This window comes from Callithrix jacchus, chromosome 4, assembly GCF_049354715.1.
Source record: "Callithrix jacchus isolate 240 chromosome 4, calJac240_pri, whole genome shotgun sequence".
NCBI lineage: Eukaryota > Metazoa > Chordata > Mammalia > Primates > Cebidae > Callithrix > Callithrix jacchus.
In genome coordinates, this window is record NC_133505.1 from 19,362,567 (window position 1) to 19,389,430 (window position 26,864).

General features: G+C 43.5%; 1 protein-coding gene across 3 annotated transcripts in view; it reads left to right on the forward strand.

Moving 5' to 3' along the window:
• Window positions 1–26,864, forward strand: part of NEDD9 (neural precursor cell expressed, developmentally down-regulated 9) — a 192,853-nt gene that overhangs the window by 137,625 nt on the left and 28,364 nt on the right. The window contains exons 1-2 of one of the 3 annotated variants that reach the window (XM_002746227.6): window positions 5,942–6,104; window positions 25,611–26,057. In XM_002746227.6, coding sequence (XP_002746273.4) covers window positions 6,093–6,104; window positions 25,611–26,057 — 459 coding nt within the window. In that variant the 5' untranslated portion in view covers window positions 5,942–6,092. Of the gene's footprint in view, window positions 1–5,941; window positions 6,105–25,610; window positions 26,058–26,864 lie in introns of those variants that run through there. The other 2 variants (XM_035294921.3, XM_035294922.3) reach the window with 2 other exon arrangements.

Below are 26,864 nucleotides of genomic sequence, written 5' to 3' on the forward strand. Positions count from 1 at the left end.
TTCATTCATTCATTCATTGAGAGGAAGCCTTTGGCGGCAGTATAACTCCATGATCAGGTCCACACAAACTCAGAAACCAGAGAGCCTGCATTCAGAAACCAAATGTGCCATCACCCTGTAAGTTGGTGCACGCTCTAGAATTTCTCCAGTCTCGGTTTTGTGAAGTGTAAAGTAAGAACAATACAACCTATCTCATAGGACTCTTACGTGAGATGAAATTAGATGGACTCATACTTGTAAACGTCTGGCATAGGGCCTGGCACCTGGGAGGGTTTCAATCGAGGCTGAATGAACCAAGGATCAGTTGGATTGAAGGAGAAAACTCTCAATGGCTGGTCTTTGGGGAGGTTTCTGGAGACCTGCAAGAGACTGGAAAAGTTGCTGCCTCTAATTATTTTAGAAATAACTTTGGTATATGTAGATTATTTTTAAAAACTAATGTCAGACTAGAAATGATAAAACATGGCCCTAGAATTGTTTCTTTTTAGTACTGGGCTGTCCCTCTGGTCTAGCACTCACTCAGCTTCCAAATCATTCCCTTGTAGATGTGGAAAGATCGATACTTTATTCTGAACTCAGGCATACATATACCTTGCGCTAATCTAGAGTGATTAAACTTCCAGAGATGACCAAATAATACTTTTTCTTTGGCTTCGGGGGCTTTCCCATCTCTGTGGCAACTGCTCAGAGTTTGCCATTACAGCTCAAAAGACATCCCTACATGAATAAGAATGGCTGTGTTCCAATAAAACTTTATTTATAGACACAGAAATTTGAATTTCACATCATTTCCACATCTCGTCTTTGGTTTTGTTTTGTTTTGTTTTTCCCAACCACTTAAATATGTAAAAGCTATTCTTGGCTCATAGATGAGGAACTAGCAACAGGCCTTGAGTTGGTTCTGTAAAGGTGCATCTTAACTCCATTTTAAATAAATGGAAAACACACTGCTAAACTCAAACGCAGGGGGGCAACATGTCTTCCCTATTCCCTTCCTGAGCACCACACAGAACCTCATGATAAACATACTTTCTTTGAAGTCACATGTATCTTCTTACTCAGTTATTCTGCAAACATTTATGCACCTGTAAGGTACACGACAGGACAGGGGCCACAGAGATGAACAAGATACCACCCTGTTCCCCAGGAGCACACATCAGGGCTGGGGAAACAGACAACAAATCATTATGAGACAACGTGGAAAGACCTCATAATAGGGCCGTGTTCCAGTACAATGGGGGCATAGTGAAGGGAGGGAGGAATTAGTTCTGAAAGGGCGAGGTGGGCAGAGTGGGGGTTGTAGACAAGAATACACAAAAGGGTTAGTGTTGAGGCCAGGCTTGATAGCAGAAGAGTAAAGTGGGGACATTCTCAGCGGAGGGGCCTGCCTGTGCAAGTCAGGAAGGTGCAAGCTGTCTTGGAATCCGTAAGTCCCTCACAACCCCACACCCCCACAAGTGGCTAGAGTGTGGGATGGGGTGGTGGGTAGAGGGGGAAAGAAAGGGTGGGTTCAGATGGTGGTCCACAGCAAAGTGTCCAGATTTTGCTTTTTAAGGCATTGAAGTATCACTAGAGGTTTTTAAATATGCTAGTAATGTGATCAGCTCTGTATTCTAGGAATTGAACATGGAGTGAGCAATGTGGAAGATAGATGACAGCAGGGAGACAGTTTGGCAAAGAAACTAAAAAGAAATCATTAGAATAGGAGCCTGACCTCACCGCCAATTGCTGTTATAACTCAAGCTGGTGGGACCCTGTGTGAGGCACTCAACCTCTATGAGTGACAGCTCTGTTCTCTCTATGAGTGGCTGGTTAGGTGATTTCCGAAGTCACTTCCTGCCCTCACATGCTCTGTTCTGTGACTTTGCCCTTTGCTCTTAGAGAGCAGCCACATGGGTTCCTTCCAAGTTGTCAACAGAAGTATTTCTTCCCTCTAGTTTCCTCTTGATTTTTTGCTGTATTCATGCCAGTGCCCAGTGGCAGCTGGAAAATCATTAGAATGGCATCTGGTGCCATTTCCCTTACCCCTGCCTGCATGGGCATCAGGAAGGAGAGTGCTTGGTTGAGGAGCAGACAGGAGGCAAGGCTGACAGGCGGGGATGCCCACCAGAGTGCTGGCAAGTGCAGGAGGTGGGGCCGGAACCCCAGAGTTCTAGCCAATTTTAGGAGAATCCATATGAAAATACTAGAGCTGCTGCATAAATCAATTACATAGCCCAGTTTAAACAAAAAACATCATTTTTGCATCTGATAGTAATAAATGAGGAAGGGAATTGTTTCTGTATTCACTGAGACAATTTGTGTTTCCCTGAAGAGTTTTGAGGGAAACATACTAAATTATACTAAATAAGGTAACAACTATCTGCATTATTCAAGCTGCATGAAGACCAGAGCTCAATATTTTAACTAGTAGCCTGCTGTCCTTGTGTGTTTAACAAAACAGAGAGAAACAGATTTCTGTCTGCTCAAAACACTGCAGAGGCTTCACGTCACACTCAGGAAAAAATCCAAGCTCCCTACCGCCTACCTCTCTGAGCTCATCCTCTCCATCCAGCCCTGCGTACCCCACGCTAAGCACACCGGACAGCTTGTTGCTCTTAGACACGCTAAGATCACGCCTACAGACAATAGCTGTCCCCTGACCAAGTTGGATCAGAATCTGATTCCCTTCGCCATTTCTGTCCATCATGTTCAACCCCCAGATCTCTAAGTAACTGGACCCCTCAGATTTCTGCTTAAATACCACCTCCTCCCAGGAGTGTCCCTGACCACTTTATCTAAAATAATATACCTCCTGTCCCACCCTGATCTGTTTTCCTCCAGCAATTTTCCCTGCTTAATTTTTCTTCATAGCATTTATCACTGCAAATCATATTACACATTCATTTAATTATTTTCCTCAACTCTCAATAGACTGTAAGCTCCATGAGGGGGGCAACTTTGTTTGGGCTACCTGCTGTGTCTTCCTCTCCTAGAAAGATACCTGGCACATGCTAGGTTCTCTAGTAATATTAGTTCAGTGAGAAAGCTGCCTTATGAAAGAATGGCACACAGAGGAGGGGATTCTGCCACCTTCTTCTGAATGCCTGCCACACTTATCAACAGCAGTCCAATAGTAACATTAGTTATGTTTAATACAATAAATAATAATCTACTATAGAGGGTAACAATACGTTATATAAAATATTAACAAAATAATGTATCATAAATCTGGCATTAATATTAAAATAATAATTAGTAACAACAAGCAACCATTTAAGGTCTTACAATGTAACAAGTATTATTAAATTCTATCCACATTATCTTATTTAGTCCTCATTATGAGGCTAGCAGGTATTATTATTTTCTCTATTTCATACTTAAGGACATCAAAATTAAGAAGTTGAACTGGCCAGACACGGTGACTCACGCCTGTAATTCCAGCACTGTGAGAGGCCAAGGCGAGTGGATCACCTGAGGTCAGGAGTTCAAGACCAGGCTGGCCAACCTGGTGAAACCCCATCTCTACTAAAAATACAAAAAATTAGCTGGGCATGGTGGTGGAGGCATGTAAACCCAGCTACACAGGAGACTGAGGTAGGAGAATGGCTTGAACCTGGGAGGCGGAGGTTGCAGTGAGCCAATATCACACCATTACACTCCAGAGTGGGCAACAAGAGTGAAACTCCGTCTCAAAAAAAAAAGGAGTTCAAAAATGTTTTGAGGTTCCAGCATAGGTTTACCTGATTCCAACACCTTTGTGCTTTCCTTTATGCAACCAACTGTATGTTGACCCAAGCCTTCTTGAAATGAACTTCGTGTGTCTTACTTACCTTACAGGACAGAAACAGGAAAGCAGGAGGGCCACTTGGTGGTAACCAAGCCTTCTAGCTAGAGAATGAAATTACAAAAAGCCCAGCACAGACTTTGGGAAACTGTTTGAAAACATTAAAATAGGATGGGACAGCACTCACTTACTCAATGATACTCATCAAACAAAAGAGAAAGAGGATTCAGCTTGACCACTTAGGAAGCCCAAGGAATGTTATCTAGATCTCTTAGAGGCCACAAGACTCATCTTACAGATGGGAAGGGCTTTGACTCATCATCCTCCTTTATCCAGGCAGACACCAAAAACAGTTTCCTGCAAACTAACAACTCTCTGGTAAGTCTGCAGGATTCTTAGGGAGATCCTTACAATGCAATATCCTCCACGCTTAAACTAACAACCCTCTGGTAAGTCTGCAGGATTCTTAGGGAGATCCTTACGATGCAATATCCTCCACGCTTAAACTAACAACCCTCTGGTAAGTCTGCAGGATTCTTAGGGAGATCCTTACGATGCAATATCCTCCACGCTTAAACTAACAACCCTCTGGTAAGTCTGCAGGATTCTTAGGGAGATCCTTACGATGCAATATCCTCCATGCTTAATTTGTGTCCGGAAAGGCCTTGCACAATCACTCGTGCTTATTTTTGCTCTAAGGACAAATGAGGAGAAACAAGGCCTAATACAGGCTGGAACAGGTGTGTCAACCTCATTACAATGGTCTGGGGGGTCATATCCCTGGAATTGGTGCCACTTTGAACTGCCAACCCTGTATCTGGAAACCACTTTTGTAGGACAGCTGCTCTCTCATTCCTTTTGCTTAGATCATAAAAGTAGAGTTTTCATCCATTGGGAATTTGTGTGTTGGAGGCAAAGGGAATCAGATTCTGATCCAACTTGGTCAGGAAAAATAAATAAATAAGGGCTGATTTTTCCATCCAAGTCATGTATTCTGGTTGGAGTGCATCCCACTCGGGGACAGCTATTGTCTGGATTCACCAAGTCTCAGTCTTTTCCAGGAAAAAGGAATTTTCTGCCTCACTGCTCTATCCTTGAGAAGAGTTGCAGAAGGTGACCATTTCTGTTGTCTGGGTGATTCTCTTTCTCTATAGAAATCATAAAATGGAAGCTTTATAGAAATTATGTTCTGTGCTTCACTGGAGAGAGACTGTTCTTTTTAACCCGGCTCATCAAACAGTGGGCATTTTTGTTCCCCTGGATAATAAGTGTTGGTGGGTTAATGGGTCATCCTCAGGAGAGAGGTCAGAAGGAAAAACACTGCAGTGTTCAAAGCTGGAGCTAGAAATGCCAGCCGTCAAAGGACACAGAACTCAGTGGATGGTGATGATGTATAGGGCGTGCCCTGGCCAACCCCATCTGAGAGATCACATCTAACATTTATCCTCAGCAAAGCCACTGAAGGTCGCTCAATATGTGTGACCAGCAACTCTGAGGCCCTGGTGAGAAGCTGTCCAGGAAAACCCTGGTGCGTGTGCTAGAGGGTTCCTTTTCACTAAGAGAGAATTGTCTTCCAGCTCCTTGCAGACTGACATAGCAAAGTACTTTGAACGTTGAAAAGAACAAAAAAAGCAAACAGCCACCAAAAGGAGGCGGGAGGAGGGGAAAAGAAAAAGGGACAGAGAGAGAGAGAGAGGTATCAGCAGGGGTGGTTAGTAAAAAGGGGCCCGGAGACAGAAAACCTTTTGTTCCCGGAGTTCGTTTCATGTAGAGATTGCGAGGTGAATGGCTTTTAAACGAAATGCGTTTATGAAGGGGTTGCTAGGTCACAGGAAGCGCTACTGTCAGACTGCTTTTGTGAATTCGGTTTCTTTAAAATTTGGGTTAATCTTAAAAAGAATGCATCTCCTTTTCCTGTTCTTTCTCTGTCTTCTTTTTTTAGCGGGGGTTGCGGTGGGGGGAGGCAGAGTAAGGTTCAAGACGGGTCCCCACTTTCTGTTTTATTTTCCACCCTCTGATAATGCAAAAAGGAACGATCACATTACAGGTTCTTTGTCAGTTTTTCAGAATTAGGGGTGGGCAGGGCCTGAGCGTTACCTTGTCCCGCTAGCCAATGGCGGGGCGGCATGCAAATGAGGTCCGCGATCAGCCCGCCGCAGTCACAACAGTGAGCTCAGAGGCTTGGGGAGGCGCTGCGAGTGACAAGCGGCTCTGCCCCGGACCTTCTCGCTTTCATCTAGCGCTGCACTCAATGGAGGGGCGGGCACCGCAGTGCTCAATGCTGTCTAACTAGTGTGGGAAACCGGCTTAACCCACCCCTGCCGAAATGAAGTATAAGGTAAGAGAGTGCTTTTACAGGTTTCCTTGCAAGCTGGAGGCTGTGCCTGCGGGTGTGCGCGTGTGAATGTGTGTTCCCTACTGTGACAGTCCCTTATGTGTCCCGAAGAGTTCTTAAATGGGTCTCGGTCACCGAGGTTGGCGTGCAAGGCAGCAAAGAGATACCCGGTCTTTGAGACCCACTCCGGGGGTTCGCACTACAACCCGAGTCCATCTGCTCTGAAAGTTGCCGGGGAAATGCCTCGGTGAGAAGTTAGACTTGGACCCGCTTCACAGCAGCCACAGGAGATCGGAGGGTGTCTGACTTGAATCGCGGCAGGCATTGGCTCAGGTCTCCTTGGCTTCCCCAGGCCTGGCCTTCACTGCCCTGGGGAGCAGTAATAAGAGAGGAATGAGGACTGCAGAGTCTCTCTCAAACTGGCTCTTAGTGCAAAGCTTTCCAGCCTTTGCTTTAATCGTTTGGTCTGGGAAGGAGTATGCCATAGGCAATTTTGGTGGGCGAAATTAAAAGCCCAGATTACACAGAGAGGATGGAGAATTTTGACATTCTTACGTGATATTGGATGTACGAATAAATAAGTATGAGCCATTTCTTGAAAACATTTTTATTGGAGTTTGAATGGGGTGTGAGTGCGAAGGTTCAGGCTCGCTTATTGTGCCTGAAAGCTTACAGAGTGTCATAGTCACTCCGTAGAGTATCAGCAGCATTATTTTCCAAGGCATTTTATACCATCGTTTGTATACTTTGCTTGCCAAAAGGATTACTGACTTGCGCTGTATATTCCCCCCCCCTTTTCTTTTCAATCACTCCCATCTAAGGAGGCAAGCAGCTTCCAGAGACACAAAGAAAGCAGACTGCAATGAATTGGGCATGAATTTTTCTTGAATGATGAATAGACTTCAGCGCTAGTGCTACTATTTTATTTTATGTTATTTTAAACAAGAGCGTTATTACTAAGATGGATTTGGGCAAGGTTGCTAGGCTTCTGGATTGACAATTTATATTAACTGTACACTAGCTGGAGGCTATTCGCTTTTTTTCTGAATTTTTTTGATCCATCCTTTTTTGATTTAAGGTTGTAAATACTTGGTCTAGCTCATAGCCACTGACTAGCCTCAGTAATAAAGCTTTTGTTCAAAATCTATAAATCTTATTCAAAAGCTTTACCTCTAAATGTCAAAAGTCTTTATTGTAATGCCTACATTACCACTCTCTGAAGACACAGGCATCAGCTAGCTCTGTTTTATCAGCTTTCTATTATCTTCATCAGTAGGGAAGATCAAAAGAAAGGTTCATCCTGAAGACTATTAACATTTGACTTTAGGATTCCACCAGAAACAAATCTCTCTACCTGGCAAGCAAGTTCTCTTTCTTAAAGTGGCTCACCCCATATTTCCTTATTTAGAAGGTGATAGGACCAGATATTACTCAGCCTGGAGTGACTTCTTTGCCCCTCCTTTCCCTGTTGTTGAATAAGAACTGGCTCACAGAAAAAAGAGAAAGTATGTTCATATGTCTATTATTGGAAAGTATAAATGGCTGGAATTAACACTGAGTGTTGTAATCTGGAAAGTGACGAAAGTGACAAAGTCTCAAGTCACTTTTATTGAATGAGCTCATCGTGTTTAGCTTTACTCCTTATGGAAAGAAAACCTAAATAAAGGCAACTGATAAAGTGACTGACAATACAAACTGGGATTGGCATTCATGGAGAAACTGCTCCCCCACTGGGCCTTACCGGTGGTGACCACCTTGCCAAATGATGTAAATGCATGATTTTTGTTAGCTTGTGGGCATGCTCCCCAGCAAAAAGCTGACTTCTCTGACCAAACAAATGACAGACTTGCACCCTATGATGACCATAAAGTCAACTAATAGCTGAAGAAATCCATTTTCCTTTTTTATAGTTTTCTTTCTAGTTAGTAATGAATAATTTTATTTCAGGAGAGGATTTTGTCATTGTAAGTAGAGGAGTGATACAAAAGTAATGAAGTAATATTTTTTTTTAAGATGGGGTTTCACCACAATGGCCAGGCTGGTCTTGAACTCCTGACCTCAGGTGATCCACCCACCTCGGCCTCCCAAAGTGCTGGGATTACAGGTGTGAGCCACTGCATCCGGCCATGAAGTAATATTAATTGAGATTTAATGTGATAATACAAGATTGTCATATTCAACTCTCCCAATAGCTCTACAAGGTGAGTATTACTTTTATACTCAATTTCACATGACACAGAAAGGCTAAGTAATTTATCTAATGCCACACACCTAAAAAGTGGTGAGCTGGGATTAGAACTAAGGCAATTAGAATGTAGTTAAATGTATCTAATGCCACACACCTAAAAAGTGGTGAGCTGGGATTAGAATTAAGGCAATTAGAATTTAGTTAAATGTATCTAATGCCACACACCTAAAAAGTGGTGAGCTGGGATTAGAACTAAGGCAATTAGAATTTAGTTAAATGTATCTAATGCCACACACCTAAAAAGTGGTGAGCTGGGATTAGAACTTCTGGCTCCAGAAACTCATGACTTTAACCACTCTTAAGAGAAGGAGAAAGAACTATCTTTGACCTCCCTAAAATATAGCTAGTGTTTTCTTCTCCCAGAAAGTTTAGGACTATTTCATCCCAAGAATTCCTGCAGAATAATTTCTTTTTAAGACAATAACTCTACATAGCAAAATGAAATGCACTTTTGGCAGTTGTCTGTTTGATTTGAGCCACTTAGGTAGTAAAACCAGGTAATTATTAGATTGCAAAATCCCGGAGACGGGAACTATCTTTAAAATACGATCTTGCTCTATGCACTGTAAATTTAACACAGACCTTATAATGTTTATTAAAAGACTTATGAACCAGGCCCTATAAGACTTTTTGTCGTTGTTAACCTGATTATCTGGTTTGGCTGCCCCAAGGATCACAGCTACGGAACAACAAACCTTCACTTATTTTGCACTTAATATACACAGCTTCAGGCCAGGCAGCAACGTACTTGTAATAATCCTGAGAACTGTGGAATGTTAGCTATTATTCTGGACAGACATTTCTGATTAGCACCATCTTGTCTTATTTCACTGTATGTTTTTTATTTGTCCACAGGAAGGTTGCAGTCACTGTCATATTACTTAATGTTCCATTTCTCTAAGAAGGGATTCAGTCTGTGGTTGTGTGATATTAAATTATGGGGGCTTCATTTATTAAGAGTTTTCTACAAAATCCCCTTATACAGAGCCTGCTCTTCTGGGGGGTGTTAGCGGGGTTGGGGGTTGCCTCGATGGCCTTGGTTTGCTTACCCAGTGGAGGTTCCCTCCTGAGGATCTGGAAGTAGATGATTGCACTGTTTGCCAGGAAGGTGATGGAAGAGTCTCTGTGCAGCTGTGTTTGAGCAGAAGCCCCCCCCCCCCGCAAGACCCCGCCTTGTTTGCGCCGGCCGGGCCCGAGGCCCCGCCCACCTCAGGCCCAGTCCTGGCGGGGACTCAGCAGCCACTTTGCCTGGCCGCTAATGACAGCAGAGGCGCTTTTGTGGCTTTGCCAAATTTCTGAGCCCTTACGTGCGTACATTAAAATTCTAAATTATTTATCTCGTCTACCATACAACAAATTGATTCTTTAAAGTTTTGACAAGAAAAATTACAGAGGGAACTTACAATGCCATTAAAAAAGACGCACTCTGAAAGTCAGAGTCCTGTGTTCTGGTTGAATGGGGTAGGTCAGGGAAAAGAGAACCTGTGTGCTGTGAAACGCTTTGAAAGGGGCTTTGAAAGCGAGATTGAGAAAAAAATGACAGAGAGTCTTTGATATAGTCAATATGGTCATGGATAACCTATAAAATTCCCAGTTCTTTCCTTGCATTGATATTTTGGTTTAAAATGCTTCCTTCTTCTCTATATGAGTTTTTAAACCTTTTCCTTTTTAAACCTTGTATGAGATCTAGGAATTTAAAAGCACTAAAACATGCTTTGAAAAATATCAACTTGGTTATTTATATATTTATGCGTTTATTTATTTAGCAAACCCATTTGCGGAGCTAAATGGCTTACCTACACAGAGATAAAAGCTTTTAGAGAACTGAAGGTGCCTGATAATACCAAATTCAGCAAGTTGCACAGTGCCTAACATACCAAGGGTTCTTCAGCATCCTTTCCTTGCTGGGATACATGTCAGTCCTGTTCTCAGAATTCAGTGGCTCCTTGTCTCTCCCTTCACTCCAGTCTAATGGGAAAACAAACAAACAACAACAATAACAAAACAAAAAACAAAAAAAAAAAACTTTCTCTCCACTGTCTTTTTTTTTTGAGATGGAGCCTCACTCTGTCATCTGGGCTAGGGTGCAATGGCATCAGCTCACTGCAACCTCTGCCTCCCAGGTTCAAGCGATTCTCATGCCTCAGCTTCCTGAGTAGATGGGATTACATGCTCCCACCACCATGCCCAGCTAATTTTTATACTTTTAGTAGAGACGGGGTTTCACCATGTTAGCCAGGCTGGTCTCAAACTCCTGACCTCAGGTGACTTGTCCACCTGGGCCTCCCAAAGTCCTGGGATTACAGGCATGAGCCACCACCCCCAGCCTCCTCTCCACTTTTCAAGTCTTTTTGCAAATTCCCTCCCTCTTTGGTGCCTTTATGACCTCACTGATTCTCCTTTTTTTTTTTTCCAGGGTTTTCTTATGCTTCTTTAATATTGACTTCGGTTGGTCTCACTTCCACTCCCCTACCCTCCAGGCCCCCCACTCCCACCTATCTACCCCCTGCCTCCCCCACCCCCACACAGGGATGTGACACCTTTAATGCACATCCCGCAGCCCTCATTTTCCCTTCTCCTTAGACTCTGTTATGGGAAATCTTGTTCCCTCATTGCCCCCGTTCATCTGCCTGTGCTTGTATAACTTGAGTGGCCTGTCACTCCCACTAGTAAAGTCTCCTCATCCATCCACTCTGTTAAACTCTGAAACCTTTGTCTCCTGGACTGTCCTATAATCCCTAAAATAGGCTTTTATGTTTTTCACCTCTGCCCTACTCTGTTAGCATTACCTTACTTATTAACCCCTTTCAATTAAATCATTATCTAAAGGATACCTGTAACTCAGATTGTCAACTGGGCCTGTTTAGTTTTAAGTAGACTCCACTGAATATGAGAGACCCACACTTTATTTTTATGTAGAGGCAGATAGATCGAAAAGTCCTTGGAAAAAAGCATGACCTAGGGTCTGTGAAGTTTTGAGGGGGCAGAGGCCTGGTCTTTTATGCTCTTGTATTAGAGAGGGCTTTGGAGAAAGGCACTTCTGTTTCTTGTGGCTTATAGCTCTGTGACCTAAGGCAAGTTAAGTTCTCTGAGCCTCATTTTACAGCATTATCTGTAAAATAGGGATAAGAATAACTGCCTCATGCTATTGTTCGAAGACCTGAGATAATATATGAATGAAGTACTTACCATGGTTCTTGGCATATAGTAAGCAGACAATGCTAGCTGGCCCCAGCTCTCTTTGTATAGTAGATGCTCAATAGATGTTGAAAGGTGTGTACTTAAGACTTGGTGACAGAATTATGTCAAAATCCCAGTTACTAGGTTAAGATGGTTGAGTATTGTTGAGTATTCCATGGGCCTGGATATGTATTGTAAGCGTAGGGCCCTAAGAGCATATGGCTCCACTTGCTAATATACTGATGACTTGGTTCCTTCATGATTGTTCATTGGACTCAGTATTCCTGAAATTACAAGACTTTGCTCATAGAAGATACTCAACAATATTAAGTTCATTATTGCATTATGAAATGTATACCTAAATAACCATTTAAGAGGATCCTAACACTATGTAGACAAAAAAAAGCATGGGCTTTGTTTCAAATCCCACCTTTGTTAGTTTCTAACAGTATAATTTTATACAAGCTATTTTCAACATCCTTTTCCTCCTTTATAAAATGGGAAAAATGACTGTCTTATCAGATAGTTATAGGATATAATATATGACAATTGTCCTTTCTAGCAGATAGTAGGCATTTAATAAACATCAGCTATTGTATGATGTTATACACACATCCACACAAAGATATATAGATATGGATGCATTATAGATAAAAGCTTAAGAGAGAGCAATCTCTACGATTGTTTACCCATAACAGAAATATCAGTGAGGAAAAGAGAACGTCATCAATTTAAAAAACCAAAGGTAAAATCTAAAGAATGTAAGTTGGGAGTCCATGAGAAGTTCAGAGTAAACTCCCTTATCCAATTGCAGTAAATTAGAGTGACGTGCATGTAAAGTAAGAGGTCTTGGTTATCTATTTTTAGATCATTTTAGGATCAGAAACAAATCGAAACAAATTGGTTTGAAATGCCAACCACTAGGACCAAGGCAATAATCTGCAAGAACATATAGACTGAGTCACCAGGACTTCTTGCCAAGACAAATGAAAGAGGGTCATTGGGAAGAAATATTATATTTCCAACTTAAAATGCCAGAGAATAACTGTCGGTTTCCTAGGTGACAGATGATTGCAAAGAGTATGGGCATGAAAAGGGGACACACACACATACACACCCTGTTTATTCTTTGCCAACAACACCCCCGTCCATCTTATTTACTTTGAACATTCCAGTCATCTCTCTGCAGTAATTCCTTCTGGCTAATGAGGACTCCACACAGCTGGGGTACCAGACAGCCTAGCTGCAAAAGACAATCTTCCTGAACAATCTTCATTTTAAGATAAGTGGCCTTGTTTGGTGATCTTTTCTACCCTTCCCTGGAAAGGTTGACTGTCATAGAGGACAGTTTGACTAAACAATAAGATCTAGGTGGATTTCAGGAAGATAGAACAGGCATTCCAGAAATATGGATAGTGGTGGTGGGGACAGCAGTTTTTCATGGCTGAGGTAGGGAGTGGAGGCAGCTCTCACGGAGATACTAAAATGGCCAGTGGAATGCTTTCCAGTACATATGCCTGGGGCCCACCATGGACTACTAAATCCCAGTTATTCTTTAAAAAGAAAAAAAAGAATAATTGGGATTTAGTAGGGGTCTCTTTCTCCCTAACCCCTCCCCAGCCACTACCGGTGCTTAAAGGATGTCTAAGTAGATAGTTCATGATCCTTATTCAAAGGCCTGGTCCAGTGATTTGTAAGTGTCATGTTTTGCAAATCTCAGTCTTGCAAATTAGAATTCCTCCTGATGTGACTAACATGTCAAGGTAATAGTTATATGATGTCACCAAAAATGTCCCTCACGTGAAGTGACATTTTATGCTCACCGGAAACAAAGATTGAGCAACCATGAATATGTGAAAGTGCAACCATTTCAAGCAACAAAAATATTTGAGAGCTCTTTTGAAATTAATTTTAATTCCTTTCTTTACTGTGTGTGGTGGGGGTGGGGGGGGGGTGATTAATTATCTGTGAAACCCAATAGAAAATTGCAGTAACCAAAACACATGTAAAGTTCAGATTTGAACCAGATAACATGATGGTCATTAACATTTTTCCTATTTTTTCTTTGTTGGGCAGAAACCCTATGCTGTCTCTTGGTCACTGTGAGTTAGCCTTAATCTCACTGATTCGCGATAGTCAGTTTGTTTTCTTTAATTTAGTGCCTCACTCCCCAGGAGAGGAGGCTAACTGAGCACTCATCTAGAGGACTCTTCAAGAACGAGCTGGGCTTATCTGGCCCCCAACACCCTCCGCCTCCCAAAATAACCATAACAGGCAAAGCCAGACACAGAAAATGGCAGTAAAGTGGACTTCTAGACACTCTAGCTACTTCTGAGCTTTTAGTGTCAGGACACGTCAATCATCTGTCGATGAGGTTTTTTTTCTTTTCCTTTCATTCTTTGGTTCTTGTTACTAGTCATTGTGGTATGACTGAGAATTTGGCAGGAAATGGATTCGTGGACCCACTAGCACAGCAGCACAGGCATAGCAAAACGTCAAGCCCTCTTTCCCTTGCGTGCCCTCCTGGGGCAGAACTGCAGCATTTTCTCTGCTTCCCTGACCCTCTCCACTCAGAGCCCAGCATTACAAGCACACCTTTAAATGGGCTGAAAGAAGGGAACAGCAGACATGCAGGGAGCCCAACAGCCTCCTTTCTCTTAATAACCCCTGTCACAGCTGGGTGCGATGGGCGACACCTGTAATACCAGCGCTTTGGGAGGCTGAGGTGGGCGGATCACGGGGTCAAGAGGTCAAGACCATCCTGGCCAATATGGTGAAACCCAATCTCTACTAAAAAATACAAAAATTAGCTGGGTGTGGTGGTGTGCGCCTGTAGTCCCAGCTATGCGGGAGGCTCAGGCAGGAGAATTGCTTGAACCCAGGAGGTGGAGGTTCCAGTGAGCCGAGATCATGCCACTGCACTCCAGCCTGGCACCTGAAAACAGAGCAAGACTCTGTCTCAAAAACAAATAAAATTAAAAGATAAATAACCCCTGTCACTACGGAGCTGGACTTCTGGGCAATCTCACAGAGGCCCAGAGGCCCTGGAATAGATCTCATTGCCTTACAGAGATCATCTTGTCAATTAGAGAACACATAGGACTGAATCTAAGATTCTTATCAGTGCCTAGCTCTTTCTCTCCCAAATCCCAGATTCAACCAAGGCAGATCCATGATCAACAAAAACACTTGCGTTCTCATCTTTAGTTGTTGGTTTCAAAAATATTTCTTTTTTTGTGAGTATATATTCATGTTTTACAAACCAAAAGAATGAGACATATGGTCTGACACAGGGAAAGATATTTGAAACTGGGACTGCCTGGGAGAGTCTGGGACCACATGGTCACTCTAGAGACTGTTGTCAAGAGCTGCTCCTGAGGTCAATCTGCTGTGAAGGCACTATCCCATCTCCCTTACAGCAGCCTTCTGCAGGAAACTATCTAAGATATTATGTGTTTGTTTGTTTGTTTGTTTTTTACATAGACTTGTAAATAGCAAGGTGCTCCCTTTCCTTTTCTTTGCAGAAATAGGCAACTTTAGAAATGAAGGTAAGCCCATTTTGAAACAGGGGCTTGTTTGGAACACCTGAGAGCGTTAAGCAGTGCAAGGGATTTGCATCCAATTGTTCTTGTTTTAAACCTGGCATAGGAGCTCCCCCTCTTAGCCCGCAGCATCTGAATTGAGCCTCCTGCCTCCCTTATTAAGATTTTAATTACAGACTCAGCTTAGTTCATTGCTGAAGGGAAAGAATTTCTTTCTCTGAAGTGTGTCTGTTTTTTGGTGTGGCAGGTGTAATCATGATGAGATCATTTCTGGATTGTTTTATTTTTTCCCTAGGGGGATTCTTTTTTTCCAGGGTGAGAAATACAGTTCTTAAGACATAATTTCATGAGCTCATCCTGGCGCACTAATAATAACTGTGCTTTGGTTTTATAGAGACCCTTTCTTCTGAAGAAATCAGAGCATTTGGAGTATACAAGTTCATTAGTAATCATAATCATGGACTAATTCAGTCCTGTGTCCATTCCTCTACCCAGTGTTTCTCAGCCTTGCATGATTGACATTTAGGGCCAGGTCATTCTTTGTGCTAGGACTGTCCTGTGCACCGTAGGATGTTTAGCAGCATCCCTGGTCCCTCTGCCCACTGGATGCCAGTAACACACATGTGCCTGCACATGTACATGCACACACATTGTCACAACAAAAATATGCCAGTAACCATTGCCTGTACCCAGAGGGGACAAAAATCCTTCCTAGTTGAGAACCAGTGGTCTAATCTTTTCTACTCTTTCTGCTTAAAAATAACTGCCTTACTGGTTTTACATGACAGAAGAACAAAAATACCCCATAGAGCTGATTGCCACAATTTTATCATTACTGATGTTGAGCTTCATGTAAAAGGTCCTAATGAAAAAGCAACTTCCTCTCATAGGCCTAGTCCCAGTTTGTTTCAGTGAATACCACAAAATACTGAGAAGCACAAAGTTTCATATAAGTTCAATGTAAAACCCATCAAACTATCTCTAAGATAGCTTTAACTCTCTATACTATTTCTCTGGCTTCTCTCTATATAATATATACCTCATCATGGAACGTGTATTTAGAGCTGGGTCTTTAAGAAAGCTATTGTATTCTCATAAACTGGTGTATATCACGTGCGTGTAAGAGCTTGTCTCGACACCTCGGCACTGAACAACTTCACAATGAGGTTTTTTTGTTCCCTTTGCTCCTGCCATCTTTCCCCAGTCTTCTAACTGAGAAGCTGCAGCTTTGAAAATTCTTCCTTGAGACGGCTCAGCGGCTGCATTGCTGACAGTGTATGACTGTACACAGCTCTCAGCCAAGTGTGTGAATCTGTTTTTTAAAACTCTCTGAGGACCTCACAAGTGAAATAGAAATACCAATCAGGCAGCAAACCCAGGTCAGGTGACATCTAAAAGAGTTCCGGGGAAGGTGGCATCCCATTTACATCAACTCAGTTCTGGCTGGGAGATGGGCAGGAGTTGCCAGGATGTGTATGCATTTGTATTCGTGGGTTTAGATATAACCTTGGGCTGCATAGCTTGGTGAAGGAAGATAAGATGGATGGGAATGTAAAAATAGGAACCTCTGGCCGGGCGCGGTGGCTCAGGCCTGTAATCCCAGCACTTTGGGAGGCCGAGGCGGGCGGATCACCAGGTCAAGATATCGAGACCATCCTGGCCAACATGGTGAAACCCCATCTCTACTAAAAATACAAAAAATTAGTTGGGTGTGGTGGCGCGCACCTGTAGTCCCAGCTAATCGGGAGGCTGAGGCAGGAGAATGGCTTGAACCTGGGAGGCAGAGGTGCAGTGAGCTGAGATCGCGCCACCGCACTACAGCCTGACGCCTGGCAACAGAGTGAGAGACTGTCTCAAAAAAACAAAACAAAACAAAAAAAAACCAGGAACCTCTTTCTCTTTGTTCAAACACCTTATCAGATGTTATAATTTGCGAATTTTGACTTTGAGAAATGACATCATGTTGGAAATATATTGTAATACCGGGGATTGGAGTCTCCTACACTGTCCTAACTTAATTCTGATATCTCTTACCTGAGTACCTGGATGTTAGAGGGATTTGTCTAAACAGGTAGATAGATGCGGTCCGGTGCCAACACTGTAATGCTGCCTGAAATCCAGATGGTTGTTTTATTGTTAATAAAATCTATCCTATGGGTGGGTGGATGTCAGGCCTTCATCATTATATGGTGCCTATCAGGTTTATCTACGGACAGAACCCTGAAAAGAGCTTGTGCCTGCCCTGTGTTTTTGACCCCTTGCCAAGATACTGTACTGAAATCTATCAAAACTGGGCAACCTGGGACAAATGCTTCTAAATTTCAAGACTGAATAGCAACAGTGCTGACTTCTAAGATGGAGAAGATTCTCAGGGAGGAGAAGATTCTCGGGAAGATCCTTGTCCAGTAGGAAAAGAATTCTAGATTAAGAGATGAACCAGATGCTGGCTCTGGTTCTGCTGCTAATCTAATACAAGACCCTCTGGACTGTAAAATGAGGCTATTGGGTTAGAATGGTTTCTTCCTACTCTGAAATTTTATTCTAGTCTATTCTGGTCAAGGTGTGGGCGATTTCTGGTTCTAATACCTATAAAAAAACCTAGGTGTTCTTCCACCTTCTTTAAGACTCTCAGGAGTTGCTTCGGTAAACCTCAAAGACCAGATGAGTGAAAAATTGAACTCAGCAGTCAAATTCAAGTCAAGTTGACTGTGACATTGCACGTATACATACATAAATGCACATCTGCCTACTAACCCTTTGCTTTGTGTAGAAAAAAAAAACCACAAATTTTTTTCTACACAAAGCAAAGGATTTGCCCTAAGATTTTGTCGATTACATAGAATACAAATCCTAGCGTATGAATGCTTCTGTCCAGCATGAACCCTAAATCAAGCAAGAATGGATGGCATTCATTCAAGTGCGGGGAAGTGGAGGAGCCCAGCTTTTGAGGAAACCCTTTTAATTGCAAAGCTATGCTGTCCGTATCATGTTACCAACTCTGATTTCTTTCTGAGATCCAAATATCCAAATTTGCAATAAGCATCAGATCTTTTCACCAACTCTCAAAAAGTAACTTCACTTTGGTTTATGAGCCACCAAAATGGTGTTGGGTTCCAAATGATCCCTCATCAGATAGGACTGGCCAGTGCAGAAGAGATGTTAAGATTCCCAAGCCCCAAATCTTGTTTCGGATACTGGGGCAACATTCTGGAAATGCAAAAGGAATTTGCATCCCTGAACTTAAGGAGTTCATAGTCTTGAACAGGGCAATCCAAGTTGTACTGTAAAGAAATAGTATGATCGAGAACTGGAAAGGGAAACAGGCTTTTGATAGATACCCATTCCAGTTACGTGGAAGTACCACACACAGGGCTCTGCCCCACAGCACATCCAGGGAGTATTAACAGCATCTCTTGACATGTCAAAGAGTACCTTTGGGAGGCAAATATCTAATGTCACATTTCTCAAACCTTCTCCCACTCAGACATGCCCAAAGGAAAATGCTATAGCTAAAGTTCACAGCTGGAAAATCTAAGAAAACTTGAGGACTCGGGGCAAAGTGAATAAAATCAAGACTCAGAGAGGGTCCAAGATATTCACATAAGCTTTATAAGCTTCACAGGGGTCTAGAAGAAGCACTTTCCAGAAAATAAAAATCACTGCCTGAAATGCAGTCTAGGTGCCAGAGGAGTCCTTGGTGGGAAATGCTGACCACCCTGCTCCCGTGGGCAGAGGATGCCAGGGATTAGTGGGATGAAGTGGGGTCTTGCTGTTGTTGCCTTTCAGAGGGCTCATTCAGATCACCTAGTGAAAAGTGTGTCAGAATACAGTCAACAAATAGTACTGGGGAAAATTAAATTATCATCGCATATCTTACATTGTATCAGAACTTATCATATCTTCTGTCTCCTATACGTGAAAACTTCATGTCTGCCACTTAATCATCTCAAGAGGAACCAACTCAAAAAATTCAACATTCCAGATCTTCAGACTCAAGAACCTAAGTGTAAACCAAGTATTCTGAGAATTAAAATCCGGACACTTATAGACAGCCATGTTTTCTGACTATAGCTGTTTCCTTCTTTGGGGAAAGCCCACAGCCCCCTCTATTTCAAAGGTGATGGAAGAAAAGAGAGGAGAAATGTAGCCAGAATGGTTTGCAGTCCTTAGACCAAAGCTGGTTTTTGTCAGTATGCACAAAAGCACGTGAGCCTTTCTTTCTCTTCCCTGTTGTGTCCTGAGACTGACCTTGACCATCCCTCAGTTCACCTGCCTTAGGACTGACTTCCTTGACGATGGCCATTTCCTTGAACATGTCTGTTTCTCAGGGTCTGTCCTCTGCATGCATTTGTGCATGCGGGCACACGAGCCCACAAGAGTCCAGGCTAAAGTTTTGGGGGGCTGGGTACAGGAGAGTCATGTCATTGAGAATGGGACAGCCCTGAGGCCTTGGCAGGATCTCCTGTATGACAAATATAGAATGAAACAAAAATAATCAGAGGAGGCCGGGCCATTGATGATGCTATCGGTCTTAGTGGGGTGATACGACAGACATTGTGCCTCTTCAAAGGACCGCATGAGTGGTCATGGAAACTACAAGTCACACCTCTCCGTATTTGGAAAAGCAGATCGTTTCTCTGACATTAAGAGTAATAAGCTTTCTTGACATTTTGATAGCACTAAAGGGAGGAAACAAAGCAGGGAGGAGCTGGAGGTGGGTTGGAGGTAGGGCAGAAGTCGTCATGTGACCTAGAGCTCTCTGTACCGCCTTCTGGTCAACTGTACAGTATTTTCTTCCCACTCCTCAGGCATAGCTTGGGAACCAGAAACAGCAGAACCCAAGTGCTCTGGCAAAGTGTTTGAATGGTGCTCTGTCACCTAGTGCCAAAAGTAGATTGCTAGACTGACGGGAGAAAGGCTCTTAAAAGAGACCATTGTGTTTAATCTCACTGGGATGGTCAGTTCCTCTTGGCCTTCCTGTTTGCTCCGTAGTTACGAACACTAATTTCAGGGGGGTCAGGCTCCCCATCTGCGTCATCATCCTGTTTTAATAGGGAGGGGCAGGCACTTTTCCTGCTGTCTGTCTCCCGTCATCTCTGGCTGTGAGGCTTGAGTGATGTAGACATGACATTTCTCTTTCTGGTTCATTCATTTTCCCCACTTCCATCTGAAAATTCTAACAAAATGTCTTGCTGAATTCTCTAAGTAAAACAATTTTACGCTCCCTGCAGAGAATGAGGAAATCAGAGTCCAGAATCCATTTCAATTTAGCAAACATTTAATGAGTCTATATTTTGTTTCGGATATTGGAGTAAAGTTCTGGAAATGCAAAAGGAATCTGCATCCCTGAATTTAAGGAGTTCACAGTCTTGAACAGGGCAATCCAAGTTGTACTGTAAAGAAGTAGCGCCAGGCACAGTGGCTTACACCTGTAATCCCAGCACTTGGGAGGCCGAGGCAGGCAGATCATGAGGTCAGGAGTTTGAGACCAGCCTGGCCAACACAGTGAAACCCCACCTCTACTAAAAATACAAAAATTAGCCAGATGTGGTGGCAGGCACCTGTAATCTCAGCTACTCGGGAGGCTGAGGCAGGAGAATCACTTGAACCTGGGAGTTGGAGGTTGCAGTGAGCCAAGATCATGCCACTGCACTCCAGCCTGGGCAACAGAGCTAGACTCCATCTAAAAAAAGAAAGAAAGAAAAAAAGAAAGAAAGAGAGAGAGAGAGAAAGAAAGAAAGAAAGAAAGAAAGAAAGAAAGAAAGAAAGAAAGAAAGAAAGAAAGAAAGAAAGAAAGAACGAAAAAGAAAAACAGTATGGTTGACAACTGGGATTGAGAACCACCTTTGGATCGATAGGTTATCTGGAAGATGGGTTTCAAGGGAGGAAGAAGTTTAATGCAGGAAAGCCAGTTGGGAAGCAATCTCTGTGCTACAGGGAAAAAAAAGTTGCTGAGTACCTGAATGAAGGGTGGCAGTGATGTGGAAAGCAGGGCCCCACTGTTGGGTTGCAGGTCATGTAGAGACACAGCAAACCTCCATGGCTCCTGCTGGGCAGCTGTGTGCATGCTGTTAACCAAGCAAAGCAAAGCAGGAGAAAGAGGTGTTTGCACTTGCTGAGTTAGAGAGGAAGATGCCCATTAGAAAACTGGATATAAGGAACTGGAGTACAGAAGAAGTATCTAGTAAGGACTACGGCTTTAGGAATTATTTGTGTTCAGATGCCATCTCATAGATGAGATTTCCTGTAGAGAGTAAGCACATAGCTAAGAAGAGGAAAGTGCAAAGGACAAGTCTCTTTGGAACATGATCACTTTACGGATGGGGAAAAGATTTAATTTCCTCTGATGGAGAATAGGATGAGAGTGGAAAAAAGAAGACGGAGAACTAAGAAGAGGCATCGTAGAGGCCAGAAGACAGCTTCAAGGAAGCTTGGGCTGGGGAATCAAGGCTAGAGGCTGCTGCAATCAGGGTTCCCTCAGATAGGGCTCATGACCCTAAATACTGGTTTCCAATCCTGACTAGAGCCACAGCTGTGTTGCAACTGTATTTCACTTGACGAATTTCTGTCCTAATTCTGGACCTGAAGACAGGGGGCCTGAATTCCTGTCTCAGCTCTAAGACTTTCTTGCCAGGTGACTTGGCAAATCATTAACTTCTTGAGCCTCATTTTTTTCTTTTGTAAAGTGAAAGGGTTGGATGGTAATTGTTTCAAGTTCCTTCTGGCTTTCAAGAGCTATGCCCTAACTGTTTTGGTCTTTTGCCAAGCTCTAGCTGCACTGCTAACTGCCAGCCTCTGGAGACAACGATCCAACTGGATATAGAGTTACAGAGCTCTTATCTCTCCTTGATTTGTTTCTGTGTTGACCTTCCCTACCCTAGAGATAAATATCCAAGGGGGTAGGGCGGGCAGGAGAAAGACTATATCTTGAGTAGACAAAACTGCCTCTCTGGGGTTTTTCTAAGATAGCAGATCATCAGCTTCTGACTTTGTGGCCTCAAGGAATCACACCTTTGCTCTGGAGAAGAGGGGCCCTCCACCTCCTAGCCAGAAGAGTTAACTCTTGATTTGCCTGCTTACAAGTAATGTGAACTTTTGAATGAATGGTTTATGTTCCAGCTGAAATTCATTTGGCTGTTATGATATTACTGAACTCTTGCCCCAATTCCAAATCTTTTCGAAAGCCCAACTCCTGCCCCCGATTCCTCTCCCTACTTGCTGATGTATTATCCGTGTTGGAATCTGATAAGATTTATACATAATTTATCAGGTAATATCATTATAAAATGTTATCTCAGAAGGTCTCTAGAATGCAACCAGTGGTTTCACTATAGCTGTTTGTAGGCAGATACTCAACAAGAGGTTGCAGTGACAAGAACTCATTCATAATTCAGAAAAATACTGCTGAGATAACAGTTCTTCTGAAATGTAATTGTGAGCAAGATAAATATCAGCTAGGTAGAAAATATGTCTAATAACATCATTAGAATAGGACCAAGCCTGGATTGAGAATGGAGAGGAGGCGGGGCGAGGAGGGAGCCTGAAACCCAAGGACCACCCAACAAATTAAATAAAGCATCACCATATCTTCCCAAGGACCAGGAAACTAAGGCACACAGGGGAGCTGTTGCCTGTCAAAGTAACACAGCTAGAACCCAAGACCCCGAGTATCCAGTTTATTTCACAGACATGAAAAGAAGAACCGGTCCTCTTGAGAACTTTATCATATAATGGAACTGAGCCCAGTAACAAGGACGCTGTGTGGCTAAGCTAAGGTAGCTTAAAGTTCTGGAAAGAGGATTAAACTGAAAGAGAGCAATTCTCTTTCCATCGCTGCCAACAGTGTGGCCTTGGGCAAATGACAAACTGGCCTCCCCAAACCTGTTTCCTCATGTGACACGAGGACATTGTGTCCAGGTGATCTCGAAAGGTGTCTGGAGCTGTAATCTTCAGTTTAGGAAAGTGGCCGGATGTAGACATTGGCTCGCTGTAGCTTGCACAGATATTAAATAACTCATACTCCTGTTCAGCCAAGGCTGAGAATATCTATCAGTGTGTGAATAGATGTGAGGCTGGTGCCGGGGTCCTGGCTACTAACAGCAGCGTCAAGCTGTGCCTGCAACTTAATCTCTATGGGCAGTGAGGAGGACCGCTGGGAATTCCTGACAACCCATCAGGAGGACTCACTCATCAGGAGGTGCCCACATTAGCCCAGACTGTGGGGCTCTGAGAGGTTCCCCTGAGAAGCAGTTCATGGGGCCGGTATAGAAACATTAGCCGGCTCCTTTCCAGGTGGTGGGAAGGTTACTGGGGCAGGAGACAAAGAACATCTAGGACGACTCTCACCGGGATTTCTATCTGCCTCTGATCAAGCATGCTCTGGTGCTCCACTTCAGTGCCTCACGGTGCCCTCGGAGTTGGAAGTAGCCCAGTTCTGAATGCCTTGAGCTGATTTGTGCTGATTAGATCTGTAGCCCTTTGCCTTTCCACTGTTTTCTGTTTCTCTTCTTTCCCTTCTTTGTAACCAGTATAATTGCACAGCTTCCAACCCTCAGCTCCCACACAACTGGCCTGACTCTGTTGCTTCTGATTTCATGTACAGGTTTCCCAATTGCTGAGTGGCACCAGAAGAAAGGGCCACCTTATAATCTCAGTACACCTCTGCTGGAGTTATTTCCTGGAGGTCATCTTAGTGTAAATGACCAGAATGTTGTCCTCTGTAACTCTACAATGTCTCTTGTAAAATATAGAATACCCACAAGATGGGAGAAGAGAAACAGGCAATTTTGGGATTATGACACCATCCTTAAATGGTTCCATGAACAGGGTAAACTGCTACCTGATTTTATCTTTATGTATGTAAACTTTTAATTGCTAGATGAAACCCAACGCTTCCTGGAATACTACTACTAAGTAAAACCTTCCCCTGAAACACACAGTCCTCAGTTTCCCCTTAGCTTCCCTGACCACTCACCTCTCTGTGTCCCACACTTCCTGTATCTCATAACTGTCAAGAAAAAGGACTTCAACCTTATTCTTGAAGAGTATCACCAAGCTTCCTGAGGACTGTCCTCTAAGACTTTATCTCCTTTATTGCCCTGGCTAAGAGGAGCCTGGCTCATGGCAGCAGAACTGGACCCTTCCCAACTACTGCATAGAGGGCAGATCCCTTCCATTGCACAGCCCTCCAGAGCTGAAAAGGTGCAGGACCCATGGCAATGGGACTAACACAGGGGTACGGGAGTAATGCAATTTCAGCTACAAAGAAACGAAAAGCAGGAGGCTGAATGATCAAGTCCACATTGTTGGAGAAAACAGAAGGCGAAAGTCCAGATGACAGCCGAAAATCCCTCGACTATGTCATGGTATGAAATAAAGTCACAAACCACCCCATCCAATCTGTAATCCTTTCTTCCATAAACGAGCTCCACCTCAGTGACATTAAGTGCATCCAAATATCTTAACAAAGCACTAGAGATCACTTTTAGTAGTTCCAAGGGCTTGTGCTGAATCTACAACCTCCCTGACTTTTCTGTGCTCTGGGAAGGGGGCAGGCATGCGGGAATGACTGCCCGCGTGCTGGGAAACTTTACTTATGCCAAGATATGAAATCTTCCGAGCCTTTGAAAGGCCTCCAAGAATGTCAGCACGTACTGCCTGCCCACTCTCTGCTGAATGCCTACTTTGGCTGTCTGCTTAGTACTGAATGTGCCAGACAGGCCTTCATACAAAGACGGAGAGTGTGTTGGGCCCATGAAAGGGGAAGGCACAGCTTTTCTGATGTGAATGGTGAGATTCAAGAAGTAGGTGACGAAGCAGGAGGGAGGGGGGGCCCTCAGGAAAGGTATGCATAAAAGACTGAAAGGGAAGAGCTGGTATCCACCTAGGTGTTAGTAAATTCTTTGTCAAAGCTGGAGAGGTGGATGCCTGCAGGCCTATGATCCATGCTTGATGACATGTTTATAGGCCTTGCTTGTAGTAGATTTTCTCTGAATCCAAGGCTCCTGTCATCTGAGAACAAGGCATATATATGTGTACTTCTGTTGACTTTCTAACTCCAAATCATAAATGCTGTTTGTACTGTGTGTTATTTGGGATTTTTCTTTTACTCTTTTCACCTCCGATATAGAAAAATATTGAAAAATGTTCATTGTCGTACATCTGAATATCTCGGAATCTTTTTTTCCTTAAGCTCACTTTTAAAAAAGGAAGACAAACATTTTGTATAGTGACCCGTGCCTTAACTCTGTAACAGTGCTACTCATAATTCCTTGGCACAGCATCTCCTGCTAGGGGAAGGAACTCTTCTGGTGTTTTCAGCTTTTCCAAGGAGGCAGTCTGATGTCATTGGTGGCAGACGCAGTGTGTATGTATCTGTCTTTTGTCTGCACCATCTGTTTTTCTCCTTACACTCTATTGTTCAGATTTATGCTTCTCTCTTTCCAGGAAGTATGCCTTTCCATAAAAGCACAGGCCTTAGGTGCTAAAGGGACCGACCCAATATTCTAACACTGTTTCCTTCTCTTCCTTCCTTCCTAGAATCTTATGGCAAGGGCCTTATATGACAATGTCCCAGAGTGTGCCGAGGAACTGGCCTTTCGCAAGGGAGACATCCTGACTGTCATAGAGCAGAACACAGGGGGACTGGAAGGATGGTGGCTGTGCTCCTTACACGGTCGACAAGGCATTGTCCCAGGCAACCGGGTGAAGCTTCTGATTGGCCCCGTGCAGGAGAATGCCTCCAGTCATGAGCAACCTGTGTCTGGACTGATGCAGCAGACCTTTGGCCAACAGAAGCTCTATCAAGTGCCAAACCCACAGGCTGCTCCCCGAGACACCATCTACCAAGTGCCATCTTCCTACCAAAATCAGGGAATTTACCAAGTCCCCACTGGCCATGGCACCCAAGAACAAGAGGTATATCAGGTGCCACCGTCAGTGCAGAGAAGCCTTGGGGGAACCAGTGGGCCCCACGGGGGTAAAAAGGTGAGTAAATGACTGACTAAATTCTTGATCCTACTTACTTTTTTTCCCCGTTGCACTTGGAGCAATAGGAAATGTCTCCAAATAATAACTTGAAACTGCCAAGAAGTCAATATAACCAATACCCTAGCTCAGGTATCATGTTTGCATGATTTTGCCATTCAGTCAGCAAAACTTCCTTGAACTACCACGTGCTGAGTATGGTTGATTTCCAGCCATCATAAGTTCCTGTGTCATCCTGGGTTACATGGGTTATTAAACTGTTTCTCTCCATCTTTCTCTTTCTCACAGATCAGCTTCTAAGCCTACATTCTGTGCTCAAATAGTCTCCTATCTTTTCTTTTTCTTTGAGACAGCATCTTGCTTGTTGCCCAGGCTGGAGTGCAGTGGCACGATCTGGGCTCACTACAACCTCCACTTCGCAGGTTCAAGCAATTCTCCTGCCTCAGCTTCCTGAGTAGCTGGGACTGCAGGCACGTGCCACTATGCCTGGCTAAATTTTTTTTGTATTTTTCATAAAGACACAGTTTCACTATGTTGGTCAGGCTGGTCTCAAACTCCTGACCTCATGATCCGCCCGCCTCGACCTCCCAAAGTGCTGGGATTACAGGCGTGAGCCTGTAATCTTTTTTATTTCTTCATTGAGGGGAACAGATACCAAATCTTGTACAAGCCTGATGATGCAACAAGGATACTCCTTTGGCCAGAAGCTGAATCATGACCTCAGTGGCCTGGCTGGACGAGGAACCCACCCATAGTAGTGAGAGTGAGGAAGCTGGGAGCGGGTCATGCTGAGCAACTCGATCTACA